This window comes from Delphinapterus leucas, chromosome 7, assembly GCF_059928025.1.
Source record: "Delphinapterus leucas isolate spDelLeu-1000000601 "Yukka" chromosome 7, BTC_Dleu_Yukka2, whole genome shotgun sequence".
Lineage (NCBI taxonomy): Eukaryota > Metazoa > Chordata > Mammalia > Artiodactyla > Monodontidae > Delphinapterus > Delphinapterus leucas.
This window is the reverse complement of record NC_143135.1, coordinates 70,210,430-70,229,238: the sequence shown is the minus strand read 5'-3', so window position 1 is coordinate 70,229,238 and position 18,809 is coordinate 70,210,430. Positions and strand designations below refer to the sequence as shown.

General features: G+C 42.2%; 1 protein-coding gene across 1 annotated transcript in view; it reads right to left on the bottom strand.

Moving 5' to 3' along the window:
• The window catches only part of AMOTL1 (angiomotin like 1), a 161,471-nt gene that overhangs the window by 135,057 nt on the left and 7,605 nt on the right, over positions 1-18,809 (bottom strand). Inside the window, exon 2 of the mRNA XM_022561425.3 lies at positions 10,446-10,580. Coding sequence (XP_022417133.2) covers positions 10,446-10,530 — 85 coding nt within the window. The 5' untranslated portion in view covers positions 10,531-10,580. The remainder of the gene's footprint in view (positions 1-10,445; positions 10,581-18,809) is intronic.

The following is an 18,809-nucleotide window of genomic DNA, read 5'->3' as shown; positions in this document are numbered from 1 at the left end:
CATTCTTGAGCTGCCTAGCCTATCTCTCTATCTTCTTCTTTTCCCCCCCTCCTGACAATCTGAGCTCTCAAATCCGAGAAGTGAATGTGCTTGGGTGAATGTTTGCACGCATCAATCCATCCCCTCCCACCTCCTAGAAACCTCTATTTGCCCTCAGGAATTCACAGTTCATCACAATCCCCAATAACCTCAGCCTCTTCTCTGAATGTTTCTTTCAATTCCTTACTCGGATGGAAACCTGACTCTCCTTGAAAATAAGAGACCACACGGCCCACCACCCCTACTCCCTGCAACCATTGTGTTATTCTACCTCATTCCTTGAAGATACTGGCATCTGGATCCCTGTCACTTCCCCCAATACCATCCCCATGATAATTCTTATTTCCAATTCTACCTCATGGATTCTTCTCATACGCTGGTCCCTCAACTCTTCAACTTCCTCTCCCTTCCTGGATCTCCAACTATCCCAGCTCCCTGCTCTCAGAGTGACAACTGTAGTCTCAACGTCAAGCATCCCACTCTCCAACCACCACCTCCTATCTTTGCAGCTTATTCTTTCTGTTATCCTAACCCAATGTCTCCTTGACCCCAACAGCTTCTATAATTTACTTATCCCATGATCTTTTCTCTGTTCCTCACTCTCCTCTTGACCTTCCTTCCTCTTTTAACCACCCTAGTCTCTAGGTTTATTATTATCATTTCTCTCTTACATACACCTTCAAATCCATCTCTCCCTCTCTACCCCTCTCTCTCTTTCTACTTCTCCCCGCCCCCCACACGAAGTCCTTGGGAAAACCATAACCCTGATAAAATCTAATTCTTCATCTTCTGTCTGCCAGCACCCAGTGAAACATCATCGGAGAAACATGCCATCATGCTGACTGGTCTTATTTTCAATTTGTAACCACTAACCTCAAGTGGCTATTAGTGCAGCCCAGGACTGGCCTTGACGTTGCCAAATTCCAACGGTCAGTTCTTGGTCCGAATAGGAGCTTTTGACCCCTGAATCCATAAGTGGGTGAGCTCAGATGGACTGTCTGCAGGACCAGTCTCCTCTATTTCCCCATCATATCGGGAGGCAACTAGTCTTTGTATTCCAAGAGAGACAGTCTACAGAGGGCTTTGGGGTCAGCCAGACCTTGGTTCTAATACCAGCTCCACTATTAACTAATAGTTTAATTTCTGCTAACCTTAGTTTTCTATAAAAATGGAGATAATAATCATATCTAACTCATAAGGTTGTAGTGAGAATGCAATAAACTACAGCATTTAGAGAGACTGTCACATTGTGAAAATCAAGTAAATGTTAGTTATTATTAGATGGCATGCTCCTTTACAGCTGAGAAAAAATGGGCTCTTTTCTCTCCTTTAGCAATTTGAGTTACCGAAAGGAATCACTAACCACAGATTATGCTTCAAATTAAAGGCTGTGTACATTGCCCCATCTTTTAGTTTGCTTTCTAAGAGGTGCCTTGAAAGTTGGTTATGTGGAGTTGGGACCAGGCATTCCCACACAGGAAGAGCATTACACATATTCTACCAGGTCATTAGGTTCTGGAGCCTGCGAAACTCTTCTAACTCACGATGGATTCCCCTTCAATCTGTTCCTATAAATGGATGGCTCGTAAGCCAAGATCTTTTCTTACAGCACTTTAGTTATTTAAATTTCCTAATCAACTGAAGGTTCATGAGAAAATATTTTTCTTGTTTCAATATCTGTTGTTGACAATTTTTCTAAAATATATGATTCCAATTTTCTGTCTTAGGAAGCAGAGCAGAGCAAACAATAATGTTTCTTGTTAAGCAAACAATATTTATGGGGAATAGACCATGCTTCCAGGATGGTGCTAGGCAATGCAGATACAAAAGTGATCGGAACAGGTTCCTGCCCTCATGTTGTTCACCTTCTAATAGGTTCAGAGGACCTTACTAAACCTCAGGCAATGTCCAAAGTGCTTACCCACACTTGACTTTTATAGGCCTCTTATAAAGAAATGATTCTGCTGGAGGGTCACCGAGTTATAAAGGACAGTGCACAATCTTATAGGTTGAAATAGTGCTGTCAAATTATTAGGGGAGAAATCACAGGGATGTTACTAGATCTCTCAAAGCCTCAGTTTCCTGATAATCATACTTATCTCATTGTATTGTCAGGAGAAGCCAAACAGGAAAAGTGTGAGACAGACCAAGCACGGTGCCTTTCTCTCCCACATAGAAGGCTTAGGCATGCTGGAGTCCCCTCTTTTATTTTTTTTTTAATAAATTCATTTATTTTATTTATTTATTTTTGGCTGCATTGGGTCTTCATTGCTGCACGCGGCCTTCTCTAGTTGCGGCGAGTGGGGGCTACTCTTCGTTGCAGTGCACAGGCTTCTCATTGCGGTGGCTTCTCTAGTTGCGGAGCGTGGGCTCTAGGCACGTGGGCTTTAGTAGTTGCAGCACGTGGGCTCAGTAGTTGTGGCCTGTGGGCTCTAGAGCACAGGCTCAGTAGTAGTGGCACACAGGCTTAGTTGCTCCGCGGCATGTGGGATCTTCCCAGACCAGGGCTCGGATCCGTGTCCCCTGCATGGGTAGGCGGATTCTTAACCACTGCGCCACCAGGGAAGTCCCTGGAGTCCCCTCTTTTGACAGTCCTTGGAGGAGAATGGGCTTCCTGCTGCCGTGGCCACTGAAGACAGGGAAGGAGTCTCATCCTATTTCTAGAGCAGCATTTATTAGAAGGTGGGACAGGTGGGGAGAAAGCAGCAAGAAGGAAGCGTTTCTGGGGCTCAGGTTTTCCATAGAAACAGAGTACGCAGGGGGCTGATGTCTGATATCCACTCTAGCTGTTACCCACTACATCATGAGTTGAACAGACTTTGGGGAGCTGGACAGGGAACCCAGCCCCTAGCTTTAATATTTCTTTATATATATAAAGTTAATAATATATCATTCATCAATATTAATAATCTTATATAATATATATTATATTATATATAATTCTAAATGTTTTAAATTATTTTTTATTATATAAGCAAATAATATATATTCAAGGTGAAGGAAAAAACATTTAATACCCATGGGTATAAACTGAAAAATGGAAGTCCTCTCTCCTGTCCTATCACAGTCTCCATCCCCAAACTGAAGCACTAGCCACACCTTCCTGTGTTGCCCTGGTCAAGATTATTTTTTAGGCATATTCAAACATGCTTATGAACTGTTGAAACAAGTTGGATATCATATTATGGCTTCTAAATGAAAGACAATACATTTCTAAATGAGATTTTGGTCCAACCCCAGTCATAAACTAAGGTGTGACTGTTTTCTGGTTAGTAGGGCAAGAAAGTTTATAAAAAATCATAGGAAAAAAGTTTTATCAACTATTACAAAACAGTAAAATCCTGAACAAAATTTAGGCATTTAAAGAGTTATACTTCAGCTATCTGGAAAACTCACTTAATCAGAACCCTCATTCCTCTGTAAATGAAGTATGCTCACATAGCCACATTGAACATAACTCTAGGATCAAAGGAATTCTTAGATCCATTTCTAGAACTAAAAGCACACTCCAAATGCTTTTCAAGTGGCTAGCAGAGGGGTTTCTAGCAAAACAGCCATCGCTAATATGCTGCTTGGTGCGCAGGACTGCAGCTGTGGACCAGGACCATGCCCCACAGGAGTCTGGGCGTGCCATCAGCCCCCGGCTGGCCTCTGCTGCAACGGTGGCAGGGCCTACCTCGACTGCAGGTCCTGCTTGGAGGAAAGGCCACGGAGAGGGCAGGCTTCTATGGGCTGCTTTGACTCTGGAGGCCCCCAGGGGCTACAGCCCCTTGGTCAGTGGAGAAGAGGAGGAGATGGGGTCTCAAACAGATGTGGCTTCTTCCCCCAAGAGATGGGTGAGGGCTAAATGCCACATGGGGAGAAGTTTTTTTTTCAGCCAAGGGATGTTATCAATTCCTTTACAAGAAGAAGCTGCACGGATGCCATAACAACAAGTTAGAACGGTAGCCAGAGGCCACTCGGATCTGTGCACAGCCTTCCCAACACCTACCCCGGGAGGTCACCAATCTCAAGCATGAAAGACAGGAAGAAGCGAGCTAAGCCTTACCTCTGCCTCCCTCTCTACCCTGGCATCGCCCTTTGCTCACCTGCTCTGCAGGTAGTCTTCCATCTCCTGGAGGCCCTCTGCTAGTTACCAGCAGAACAGAGTGGAGAAGCAATGCTTGCCCCCCCTCCCCTCCTCACCCTGGGGAGCATGGGCAGGACAGATTTAGGAGGGAAGAGTGGGTCTGTGTCTGCTCTAAGGCATGACTCTCTCCTGTTATCCTGTCCCTTATCTGCATCCTCTCAGGACGAGCCAACAGAGGACAGCAGGAAAATATATGCACCCACCCATATAGTTTCATCAAAGAGAATTTTGCATTTATTGGTCTCAGCATTAGCTCCAGGGCTGAATTGGCCCAAAGGACATCTCACCTTCTCCTAGGGTTTAATATTCTTTTATTTTAGTACAACCCCACTTTTTATATAATCCTTGATGAAAGGGAGAAAGAAAATATCATTGTTTTGTTTCCCTTAAATGAAAATCAAGTCTCAGATAACTGCTCTAAGTGTTTGATAACATCCAGAAAAAAGAAATGGGCTCTGTAGGAAGAATAGTTCACTATATCTCGCCTGAAAAAAAAATCATTACTTTTAGCAGAAACAATACAAGCCCAGAGATGATATGATATTAAGTCTGACAGGAAGCCAAGGATTCATTTTGGTAAAAATGCTAAATATAGTCTCTGAAAAATTCAGATACCATGAAGTAGATGCTACTAATAAAAGCAAGACATTTTGTGAAATATATAAACAACTTGGATCTCTCCAGACCCCTGCAACCAGGATTCCTTTTACCAACTATGGAATAGAGGTGAAGCTTTAAAAGATGCCCCACTCAACATCATATCAAAGGAAATAAACTCTGGCTGAGCCAAGAAGCAACTAGAAGGTGTATGTGGCCATGAATCAGAATAAACCATTCCAAAAATACACAAAGAAAAAGGTCCCTGCAGAGGAAAATCATACATTTCCAGCTCACACTCAGTTGGATCTATTGAGTGAAATCAGACAAAATACCCTGTGTTAAGATTAAGGGTAAAAACATTTGCTGCCATTGAAATCTATGACTACATCATTACAAGGGACCATCCATAGGATGGATCTGAGTTTCTGCTGAGATGCAGAGACCATCCTGATCTCCCATTTTCCACCCCAGTATCCTGGACAGAGGCCTGAGAGGGAATCGTTTCTTTCAGACACTGCAAATAGAGTCTACCTGGTGCACAAGAGTCTCTCTTTTTTCACATTAAAATGGTTTTTCCAAGAAGCTATGGCCTTAGCAGTCAGCCTACCGTAGGTGCTGGCAGGAGAATCAGAGGCCGGAGTTCTGGCCTTAGTTTTGCCACTAATCTTTGACAAGTCTCCAAACCTGCCTAGCCTGTATCTCCTCTGTAAAAAGAAATGACCTTTATGAAAGTTGTTAAAACGAATGCCGGGCTTCCCTGGTGGCGCAGTGGTTGAGAGTCCGCCTGCCGATGTAGGGGACACTGGTTCGTGCCCCGGTCCGGGAAGATCCCACATGCCGCGGAGCGGCTGGGCCTGTGAGCCATGGCCGCTGGGCCTGCGTGTCCGGAGCCTGTGCTCCGCAGCGGGAGAGGCCACAAGGTGAGAGTGCCATGTACCACTAAAAAAAAAAAAAAAAAAAAAAAAGCGAATGCCAATAGGAGACCATGGATAACAGATTCTGTTGTATTAATCTTTTTACCACCCTGTATGCAAGAGAAATAGACACAAAGCTCAACTTTACCCCAATATAAAATTTAAAGAAAAAAAGAAATAGACACAAATGATCAAGCTTCATGGAAAGGTGGATTTGCCCTTTGAAACTGATGGAGAAGTGAAATGGACAGAGCAGAGCTCTGAGGAATGAAGGCCTGAGTGTGAAAGTGAGCTCTGCTGGTGTTTGCTATATGAGTCTTATGGTGCCTTAGTTATCATGCCTTCCCAAGCTTCAGTTTCCTCATCTGAAAAATGGGGATAATAATAACTACTTGAAGAGGTTTCAATGAGGATTTGAATAAAATGAAATAATGCCCACAGCAGTGCTTGGCACCCAGACCACTGAGAAAAATTTCCTTCCTTCCTTCCTGACATGTTAAAACTCTCCCTGACCTTGAGAGGGACCAGGAGGGAAATCCGCTCCTTCCTGTTTTTATAACCAGAATGGGAACAGCAGCACTGAATTTCTAGACACACCTGGCCCCTACTGCCAGGTTATGTTTCCCACACTTCCTTACTCTTCCCTAATGAGGAGCTTAAGCAGGCTGGGTGCCCTGGGAAGAGTGAATGGCAGCAGGATACCCAAACAGCTGAGCGAGCACATCTATAACATGAAGAAGTGTTTTATAGATTCACTGAGAAGGGCTATGGAGGCCTCCCCTCCTGCACAAATCCCCACACGTCTGATGTGGCAGCTGGCAAATCAAAGGAGCGGCCAAAGGAGCTTACACTGCGCCAATCAGAAACAGGGCTCTGACCCCCTTTTGTTTTGTGTGTCAGGCACTGCATATGATTTCATTTGGAAAATGTGTTCCAAGCCTTTGAAATAAGTTTGCATAACCACCGGCCCACGTCCTTGAGGGTATTTTAAGAGTGTAGGAAGCGGGAGTGGCAGAGGGACTTTCCTGCAGAAATTCTGTATCACCCTCAGACATCCTGGGTTCTCCCCAGCCAGCTTCCTGGAGGCTGACCCACCCTCATGGCAGCCCGAGATGCTCTGAGGATAACGGAAAGGCAGATGTTGCGTGGATCTGGCCCTGTCTCAAGGCCCATGACTCACCAGGATGACTGAGCCTCCCTAGTAGATAATGCAGTTCTCAGAGGACTCCAGGAAGCCAAGAAAAACACCTCAAGGCCTGGACACTTCCAGGACTTTCCCTGGTACCTCACTAGAAATGTAAACCCCATTAGCCCACGGTGGGCCTCAGAGATGGAGCAGATGGGACCGGCCAGTGTTGGGAAACAGGGGATGTGGGGTAGGGGAATGGAGGAAAGATGCTCTGAAGCAGGTGGTTCAAGGCCTTGGCGATGCATTAGCTGAGGCGGCCGTCAGAGGGTCTTGGAATGTAATCCACACTTTGCGACAGAACTGCGGATTTTTTGGCCCAGCTCAGAGCTAGTGCTCTTTTCTACTGTGACAATTAAGTAAGCAATAAAAAATCTGTAACTGGGCCATCAGAGCCTTTAACTGAGAAGGCTGAGTAGCGAGGGTTGGAGGATGAGTTGTGGAGCAATAGCTTGGCGCAGCTTGGCGTTAGGCAGACCTCGGTTCAAATCCCCACTCTGCCAGTGACCTTGAGCAAGTTTCTCAGTCTCTTCAGGCTCAGGTATTTTCATTCATAAAAGGAGAATAAGGTTGTTGTGAGAATGAATGGCGACAGTCTATATCTATACAAAAAAAGTCCCTTTGGGATTGACGTATACCCACTACTATATTTACAAGAGATAACCAACAAGGTCCTAACGTATAGCACAGGGAGCTCTGCTTAACATTCTGTAATAACCTAAATGGGAAAAGAATTTCAAAAAGAAGGGATATATGTTCATGTATAACTGAATCACTTTGCTGTACCCCTGAAACTAACACAACACTGTAAATCAACTCTAGTCCAATATAAAATAAAAAATTTTTTAAAAAAGACTATCTTTCAAAAATAAAGGTGAAAAATGTTGCCATACATACTTAGGTAGAATTCAGAGTTTTACCATTATTTTTTTAAAAACAAACAAAAAAAATTAAATAGACATTTTAACAAAAAATAAATTTTAAAAACTAGGGGGAAAAGGACATAGCATAATGTCTGGTGTAACGTATCTACCTAATAAATGATTACAAATATGCTTTTGTAATTCGTCCAATTCTGACTTAGGTCTGGCACAGCAGAGCTCCCGCTTTGTTTCTAGTGCAAGTTTTCTCATCTCATTTCAACATTTCACCATGTTTCCATTTTGCCACCCTGCCTAGTCCTCTTAGGACCTACATCCTTTCCCTGAACCTCAGCCTAGGCCTCTGAGAACCACCCTAATCCAGCTGCTCACAAGGACTTTCACATTTCAGCCACATTGATTCACTGGGACAGCGCTTCACCCACATATGGCAATACAACCATACTCTGTCTTGGACACCTCCATCATCACATACTGATTGTCTGAACTGGGGCCAGATATCATGGTATCTGTTGCCCATCCGCCCCAGAAGCTCATCACTTACCCAAGAGTAGTGCTTCCCTATTAGGTAAATCCAGACACAGGTCTGGTTCCCCTTCCTATGAGCCAGCCATACCTCCAAAGATTGCAGATACATGATGTGGTGAACTCAAGGAGGTGTGTGATAATGCTTGGAGCTGGTCACAGTAGAATTTCTAGCCCCACCCCTTTGTCACAGTGATCCCTAGGGCTTCTTTCTGCTCTAAAATTGTATGATGGATGATTCTATTGCCTAGGTTACAAAAGCACCAGCGGACAAACCACACCTAGTTAATTCTCTCCTCTCTCATCCAGCTTTGGTTAACAAGCTCTGGGGGGAGAGGGGTAACTGAATGAAATGCTCTAGTTATGCTAAAAGTAAGGTGAAGTGATGTAGTGGTGCCAGAAGAAGTTATGCAACCAGTTGGGTTGCCACAGTCAAAAAAGATTCTCAAGGAAAGCAGAAATATGTAGAGGATATGTTCCTAGCCATCATCCATTCATCCATCCATTCATTCATCAAGCCAGCCAGCCAGCCAGCCAGCCACCAAATATGCATCAAGTATTTGCCAGGCTACTTGTGAAAGGGATGCAAAGGTGAATAAAACAAGCTGTCTGCCCCCAAGAAGCTCACACATTGTCTAGGATACAATGACAATACAGTGTGGCAACTCTGTGACACAGGAATCTGCAAGTTCCGTGGCAGCACTGAGGATGGACCACTCATTCAGATCTGGGTGGGGGTGGGTAGGTGGCAGCAGCAGGAAGAGATTCCAGAATAGATGACTTAAGCTGGAACTTCAAAGATGAGCAGGAGCTGACCAAGTAGAAGGCACATAGTAATGACAGCCTCTGCAAAGGCACACAGGTGTGTGAGAGCATGATGTATTCAAGGATCCAGGGGGAGGTCGATACAGTGATGAGAAAGGGGTTTGCTTTTAGTGAGGAGCAGCAGGATATGAGTCTAGAGAGGCAGGCAGCGGTCAGATCAGGAAAGGAAGGCTGCATGTTGAGCTGAGGAAGTTCAACTTTATTCCCTGGGCTGGACTGTGAGGAGACACTGGCTTAAGGACCTCTAAAAGTGACTAGGGTGGCAATGCGACAGGGCACAGGAGTGAACAGCTATTGGCTTTTGTTTGGGCTGCATCCAAGTGTCCTCTCTTAGAGTATCAAGCTTCCCTTCGGGGAATCTCCCATTGTGTGCAGTTGTCTTGGTTGGAAGATGTACCCTGATGCAGTGCAGAAGTTCGGTAAATGTTTATTGCTGTATAAGTTGCCCCATTTTAGAGATGGGACACAGTAGAGAGGGTAGTCTGGTGATCTCCATGTCTATCTTACTCTTTTTTTTGTATTCCCAGTGCTTGACACATAGTAGGTGCTCAATAGTTATTGAGTGAATGAATAAACAACAACAAATGGGAGGCATACCCTCTCTAAAAACATCATGTGAATGCGTTAACTTCAGTGGCCTTTGCTCTCCCATCCATAGAATGACTCCTACTGCCCAAGTGGATCTCCATTAGATCTGGGGGATGGGGGATGGGGCAGACTCTTAGACCTGAAAGAGGACCACTGCTCTGTGTCAGGGTTGTGACTCTTACACTTGGATGCCCCATGCCAGGACAGTAAACAACATCCCCATCAATTAATGCTGAGTTGCATTAATCAGATGCTAGGACACAGAACCAGAAGGAAGGTGAACTGACCTAGACTGTTTATACCAGTTGCATTGTCTTCAACTTTAATCTTTGCAGGGCTGTGGAGAGGAGAGAAGAGGGGAGGAGGGGGGAGATGGGCAAGAAAATAGTGCCTGACACATGTTAGGTGTTCAAAGATATGTGACGAACTTCCCACCTAGCTAGGGTAAGGGCTCAGTCAATGACAGCTTACATTACTCAGTGCTGCTTATCACAACCCTACAAGTAGGCATTCTTACTCTCATGTTAGAGCTGAGGAAACGATCGATTTCCTTAAGGCCACATAGCTTATAAGAAGGAAATTCCACATCTGAACACAGGTCTGTCTGACACCAAAGTCCATGCCCTCTCCTCTCCACCCGGCTGCTTCTGTGAAAAGGCAAACAGCACTGGGCACGTACAGAGTACAGCTGGGTTGACACAATGGGTGCAGGAGTTGAAGAGGATCGCGTGTATCAGGGACAGCAAAAGAAGCCATACCCCCTCTGGTGTTGGCAAAATGATGAATTCCAGCATGAGACAGCCAGGTTCCTTCCTCCAAAGGCCATGTTTCACTGAGGTCCATGCTTGCAGCAAGTCTCTTGTATGTGCAGCTCTCTGATCAAAGGGAATCTCCTGAAATAAATAATGAGCATGAAAAAATGGAGATAAATGACTACTGATGCTGTCCTGGAAAGGGGACACTTTCTTGAAGGAAAGTGGTCAGTTTCTAGTTTATTATGTTTCTTTAGCATGCAAAGACTGTTGTCAATATTCGGGCATTCCAAGACATGGAAACAACCGAAATGTCCATTGATGGGTGAATGGATAAAGAAGATGTGGTACATGTATATACGATGGAAGACTACTCAGCCATAAAAAAAGAATGAAATAATGCCATTTGTAGCAACATGGATGCAATTAGAGATTATCATACTAAGTGAAGTAAGTCAGAAAGAGAAAGACAAATACCATATGATATCACATATATGTGGAATCTAAAAAATGACACAAATGAACGTATCTACAAAGCAGAAACAGACTCACAGACATAGAGAACAGAGTTGTGGTTGCCCGGGGTGTGGGGATGGACTGGGAGTTTGGGGTTAGTCGATGCAAACGATTACATATAGAATATAAAATAGATAAACAACAAGGTCCTACAGTATAGCACAGGGAACTATATTCAATCTCCTGGGATAAACCATAATGGAAAAGAATATTTTAAAATGTATATATATGTATAACTGATTCACTTCGCTGTATAGCAGAAATTAACACAACATTGTAAATCAACTATACTTCAATAAAAAATAAAGATTCGGGCATGGTCTGAGTGTGAGATCTTCCGACAAGGCTGGCTATTCAGGTCTACACACCATGGCTCCCTTCTTCATTCAGTTAACAAATGTTTATGGAGCAACTATTGCAGGCCAAGCTTTGAGCAAGGAACTTACTGTGTATAGTTCTGCATGCTTTATAGAATCCTAGAATTTCAGGGTAGGGTATCAATTTCATAAAAAAATAAATAGCTATATACTTCTATATAGGCCTAAAAAACAGACTGGAAAAACTGAACTAAAATTTTGAGGTAGTTCCCATTGTATTGGAAATATGAATTATTTTTATTTTCTTTGCAACTTTCTGCATTTTCCATAATAAATATGCATTACTTTTATAATCTGATAAAAGTATATAATACATTTTAAGGAAATTCCCAGGGCTGAGAAGGACCGTGAAGACCAATTTTCCACTTCCTCTTGAAAACCATGATAGAAAGTCCATGTCAGGAGGGTTCTTGTTTTTCCATAAAAAGGACGCCTCACTGGCTTTCTCCAAGAAGTCCAGCCTGGGAATCTCTACCTGTAAACTGTATCTGGGAAGATTACAACTCATGGCCAAACTTCTGCCTACGTTACAAAGAGACTTCATAACACTTCATAATGCATAACAGGTCCTCCAAAGGACGTGGCTGAATAACAGAACATGATTGATTGAGCTAATCTGTGAATGCAGCCAGAGGGACATCCAGCAGGGGAGAAATCCTATCAGCCTAATTATGATGGGCACCAGTTATCAATGGTTGTAATCAGAGCAGCTGGCTTGATTTCGTCTCAAGAATGCTGTTCGCTCTGCATGTTCCTGCACTGCCCGTCCAACTGTAGACAAGGCAGTGTACTGAACTTTATTGGGTCCCGGCTCACTAGGGATTTGTGTTCAAGGCAATCACCCAAAAATTTTAGAGGGGAATTCTAGACCAGAATGGGTATAGCACAATGCCATAGGGAAAACACTGGACTTAACAATAAATCCAGATTTCAGCCCTGACTCTTGCACTAACTGGGTGACTTTGGGCAAACACATTTATGCTCTCAGGGCTTAATTTCCTCAACGTCAAATGAAGGAATTAGGACTAGATGATGTCAAAGATCTGTACAGTCTTCCAGGACTTACAGCCAATAATAATATGTTTCTACATACAAAGATGACCTATCCAACCATGTTAGCGGGCCAAGAAAGCTGTGTTATTTGTCCATTAGCAAATTGAGACATCAGCCTCAGCATGGGAGAGGTGGCTGATTGAGGCTAGAGGTAGTCTGCAATTGGAATAAGACATGTTCTCTGTGTAGAACTAAAAACATGTCTGGAATAGAAATCCAAACCTGGGTCATGATCTTACTGGTATCATCATTTAATCAGATGAACTAAATAGTCAACATCTTATATCTTTACCAATTATGAAATAATATCAACAATTGTACTACATCTTTAAAAAGCAACATTTATTTACCATACACTGGTCACTCAAAACCATTTTATTAATCCTTGCAGTACCCTTGAGAAGTGAGTTGGAGATTCTAGTAACTTTGTTTGACAAAAGTAGACCTTTACTGCTACAGTAATCAAGACAATATGGTACTGGCACAAAAACAGAAATATAGATCAATGGAACAGGATAGAAAGCCCAGAGATAAACCCATGCACCTATGGTCACCTGATCTATGACAAAGGAGGCAAGGGTATACAATGGAGGAAAAGACAGTCTCTTCAATAAGTGGTGCTGGGAAAACTGGACAGCTACATGTAAAGGAATGAAATTAGAACACTCCCTAACACCATACACAAAAATAAACTCAAAATGGATTAGAGACCTAAATGTAAGACCGGACACTATAAAACTCTTAGAGGAAAACATAGGAAGAACACTCTGACATAAATCACAGCAAGATCTTTTTTGACCCACAACCTAGAGTAATGGAAATAAAAACAAAAATAAACAAATGGGACCTAATGAAACTTCAAAGCTTTTGCAAACAAAGGAAACCATAAACAAGACAAAAGACAACCCTCAGAATGGGAGCAATTATTTGCAAATGAATCAATGGACAAAGGATTAATCTCCAAAATACATAAACAGTTCATGCAGCTCAATATTAAAAAAACAAACAACCCAATCCAAAAATGGGCAGAAGACCTAAATAGACATTTCTCCAAAGAAGACATACAGATGGCCAAGAGGCACATGAAAAGCTGCTCCACATCACTAATTATTAGAGAAATGCAAATCAAAACTACAATGAGGTATCACCTCACAGCAGTTAGAATGGCCATCATCAGAAAATCTACAAACCACAAATGCTGGAGAGGGTGTGGAGAAAAGGGAACCCTCTTGCACTGTTGGTGGGAATATAATTCAGCCACTATGGAGAACAGTATGGAGGGTCCTTAAAAAACTAAAAATAGAATTACCATATGACCCAGCAATCTCACTACTGGGCACATACCCAGAGAAAACCATAGTTCAGAAAGATACATGCACCCCAGTGTTCACTGCAGCACTATTTACAATAGCCAGGTCATGGAAGCAACCTAAAAGCCCATCAACAGACGAATGGATAAAGAAGATGTGGTACATATATAAAATGGAGTATTACTCAGCCATAAAAAGCAATGAAATTGGGTCTTTTGTAGAGACGTGGATGGACCTAGAGACTGTCATACAAGAGTGAAGTAAGTCAGAAAGAGAAAAACAAATATCGTATATTAACGCATATATGTGGAATCTAGAAAAATGGTACAGATGAACCAGTTTGCAAGGCAGAAATAGAGACACAGATGTAGAGAACAAGCATATGGACACCAAGGGGGGAAAGGGGGTGGGGTGGGATGAACTGGGAGATTGGGGTTGACATATATATGCTAATGTGTATAAAATAGATAACTAATAAGAATCTGCTGTATAAAAAGTAAGTAAATTAAAATAATTTTTTTAAATAGAGCTTTACTTAATCATTGGAGAAGAGAGTGGTTTTCAAAGTAGATTCTCCATCCCACTTGGCCCAGTGGCCTTGACACTCACTGGCCCCCAGGAAACAGATTCTCAACGTGATATCTTCTAGATGTGTGAAGTTAGGCTCTCACACCCATACATTTCATTTTATTAATCTGAACTACATAGATTCATGCTGAGTGTTTTATTGACTTCAACTCAAAAACCCTGCTGCTTTCTCTGATGCTTGAATTTCACACCTCGGCTTGGGAAAGTCAAGCACAAAATGTGAAATGAATTGCATCAAACACAAGTATTTCAAGGAAGACTGATCAATCACATCTGTTACTGAAACTCTAACACCATCACCTCAGTCACAAGAAGCCCCAGAGTGGCTCATGAAACTCTGGAGACTAGAAAATATTTTCCAGACTTCTGGCCATATAAAACAACTTATTCAGAGTTTTCTATAAAATTTTAACCTCTATCCAAGTCAAAATTCTATCAAAGACTAAGTCCATGAAAAAGAAAATAAAAGGCAAAAAAAAAATTATGCAGCCATAGGAATAAGAAGTGAGGAAATAGTTTTGTCTAAAATAGCACATGGCAGCTCAAACAATAATATATACAGTAAGGTGGGGTTGATGGAATGAGTGGGAAAGTCTACGGAAAACTTAACAGCTGTAACTCTGACTTTGAGAAGCATTTTTTCAAAGAGATATCTATAGTCCATGTTTATTGATGTATTATTCACGATAGCCAAGATATGGAAACAACCTAAGTGTCTTGTCACTGGATGAATAGATAAAGATGTGGAATATATATATACAATGGAATATTATTCAGCCATGAGAAAGAAAGATATCCTGCCATTTACAACAACATGGATGAACCTGGAGGGCATTATGCTAAGTGAAATAAGCCAGACAGGGAAAGACAAATACTGCATGGTATCATGTACATGTGAAATCTAAGAAGAAAAGAAAAGTGGAACTAATAGAAATAAAGAGTAGAAAACTGGTTGCCAAGGGGAAAGGTTAGTATAAGGGTAGAAACGTTCAACTCTAAGATGAACAAGGTCTGAAGAGCTAATGTATAACACAGTGACCAGAGTTGATAACACTGTGCTGTATAATAGAAAGTTTTTAAAAGAGTGTAATTTAAATGTTCTCACCAAAAGAAAAAAAGATAAATATGTGAGATGATGGATGTATTAACTAGATGGGAGAATCATTTCACAATGTATATGTATATCAAATCATCATGATGTACACTTTAAATATCTGACAATGTTATTTGTCAATTACACCTCAATAAAACTGAAAAAAAAATAAATAGCAAAAAAAAAAAGATGGAGTGGGGAGAGAGAGAAAGAGAAGAACTAAGCCACCTGCAGAGTGGGACACTGGGATCTATGGAATACTGGCATAATATGAACACATAATTGATATTTAACAAGTACTGGTTGATTGAATGAATGAATAAATGATAATGGCCAGTGTGGGTAAGGACCCTAGTCAGCTATTACATCCCATTAAGCTCCCAAAGGAGATCTGTCTACCCTAAGAGAGAGTATGAGGCCAGATGGACCTTTGGACTTAAGGAGTTTAGCCTTTGGTCTCCCCGACCACCAGAACTCTTTTTGGATCCACCTCTAGAGCTGCCTAAGCCAGAAACTGTTTATCTTTTTTTTTTTTTTTCTGGGCATGCCACGCAGCTTGTGGGATCTTAGTTCCCCAATCAGGGCTTGAATTCGGGCCCCAGCAGTGAAATCACCTGCAGAGTTCCAGCCACTGGACTGCCAGGGAATTCCCTGGTCATCCTTGATTAACTGATTACATCTCACATCAAATCAATCACCAAGCTTTGTCCAGTTTAACTTTCAAATGTCTCAAGGATGCAACTCCCCTCTGCTTTCATTGTCTCATCCTTAGCTCAGCCACCATCCCTTCTCACTGAGACACGGCAATGACTTCAGTGGGTCCTGGTCTTTCTTACCTCTAACCCTTTCTCCACACTTTGTTGTAATATTTTTAAAACACAAATTTGATCATGTCACTCCTTGATCAAAATACTCCAATGGTTCATTATTCCCAGGAGAAATTCTGGACCACTTAACATGGCATAGAAGGCCCAACTATTGCAAAGTATTTGCAGTCCCTGAATTAGCTCCCCTCTTGGTCTTTTGGATATTCAGCCATTCCCAGAGCTGGAACAAGAGTGTTCTTCCTGCCTCACCTTGCAAAATACAACTTATCCTTCATATCTCAGATTTGGTTACGTGTCCCCCTAGACTGCCCTGTTCTTGCTTCATTATAGCATGTATCACCCTGCACTGTAATTATCTGTTAATATGCCTGTAGAGTTTAGCTCGTAGTATACGTACGTAAGAGCAGAGATTCTATTTATTCGTATCCCTAGCATTGGTATAGGGGCTTCGCAAGGTAAGCAAGCACCCAATATGTGTTTGTCGAATGAATGAATATAGTACTGAATGGTGTTGTTTGGCACAAGCATCCCTCAGTTTAACATGTCCCTTTGGAAAGTATTCTCTTTGCAACCTCACTCCCCTCCTCTGCTCCTTTGGCAATTTCTCCACCTAAAACCCATACCCTATCTGCCTCTGTTTCCTGGCCTTATTCTGACCTTCTCATCCGGTCTAACTGGCTGAGATTATCCCATTTATGCTCCCACTTCAGTGTGCATACCTACTCCTCTGCCCAGCATGCCCCTGAAGCCCCTGCCCATCATATACCTGCCTCCCTCCCCAAGACTGGGATGCAACTACACTTCTGATTATCCACAGGAGATACCTGCTCACCTAATGCAGCTAAGTCATACCTAGACCTCTAAACAATAACCTCCAGGGTCATTTCTGGGGGCGCTTAATCTGGAAATACAATTCAGAAAAAACCTATCCATACTTTGATTCTGCCTTAACTGCCATAATACAGCTCCATTAGTAGAGAAGAGATTAATTAACTAGAAGTGCCATGCTTAGGGAATCGGATGGCATATTCCATCATTCAGGCATTCAAGCAGCCATGGGTTCTAAAGAATATGAACACCTTCATAGCAAGCAGGTCCACTTGCTGATATCTTATAGTATAAATCAAGATATACATAAAAGTATGTATAGATATAAATATATAAAATGAATTCATTCATTCATTTGATAAATATTTACTTGGTGTCTCCTATGTACAAGTCACTGTGCTAAGTGCTTGGGATAGAAAAGGATAAATACAGCCCTTCCTTCAAAGAGTTTTCAGTCTTGTAGGGGAGACAAATATCTGGACATATTATTACAGAACAATGTACTAAGTGCAAGCTTAGAGGCATGCACAAAGTAAACCAAAGATCTGTAAATAATAGAATCTGGAAATCAGATAGGATCTTAGGACCTTTAGTCTAACGCTTGCCTTATGCATGACTCTCCAATATATGTCTATGCAGCCTTTACTTCAATACCCAGTGAGAAGGACCTTACTTTCTCCCCAGGCAGCCCACTGTATTTGTGAACTCTTCAGTCAAGCAATTCATTTTAAAATTTTCGACAAAATATTGATATTCACCAACAACCCTCAGTGCTGCTGAGCCATTCTAGAGCTTCCTGCCCCTTGTTCTCTTCTTCAAAGGCTGCTTGAAGGTGAGATACTCTTCCAGGAATATCAAGATTTTATCCCAGTTCTAATACTCTCCAAGCAGATCTGGACCTTATTCTTCAGTGAGTCAGGAATCAGAAGGAACGTTCCATCTTGGTTATGAGTAGGGGGTATAAATCTATCTGGTCACAGAAACAAACTAAATGACTAAATTGAAGCACAAGAAGGAAGAGGTCACAAGATGGGATCTTACTTCTCAACTAGGAATTTCTAGCTAAGATCTCTATTATCTAGGATCTAGATGTCTTAGTCAAGATGGGGTGCTATGACAAAGTACCACAGACTGGGTGGCTTATAAACAACAGAAATGTATTTCTCACAGTTCTTGAGGCTGGAAGTCTGGGATTAAGGTACCAACATGGTCAGGTTCTGGAGGGACTCTCTTCCATTTCAGACTACTGACTTATTGTATCCTCACATGGCAGAAGGAGAGCTAGAGAGCTCTCTGTGGGGGTCCCTCTTAAAAGGGCACTAATCCCATGCATGAGAGCTCCACCCTTATGATCTAAGTTCTTGCCAAAGGCTCCACTTCCTAAGACAATCACATTGGGGGTTAGGACTTCAACATACGGATTTTGAGGGAACACAAAATTCCAGTCCTTTGCACTAGGTCTAGCCTGGTATCAGCTACCAGAAAAAAGCAATCATCGGAAACCTTGTGGACCACAGTATGATAGAGAGCACTCTCCTCTTGGGCTGCCCCAAGGGTTTGGCTCCGATGAGTTTCAACTTCTAAACTTAGAAGGATATTTTCCTTTCAGCTCCAAATAAACCACATATATTAGAGTATACATCTGGGCTCTTAATATTCAAATGATAAAATTCAACGGCACTTAAAATACAAGACTTTTAAGCTTGTATGGAAGAAAAGAGAGAGAAGAACACTGTAAATATCCACTGTGAAAGATTACATCTCTTTATGTGGATAAA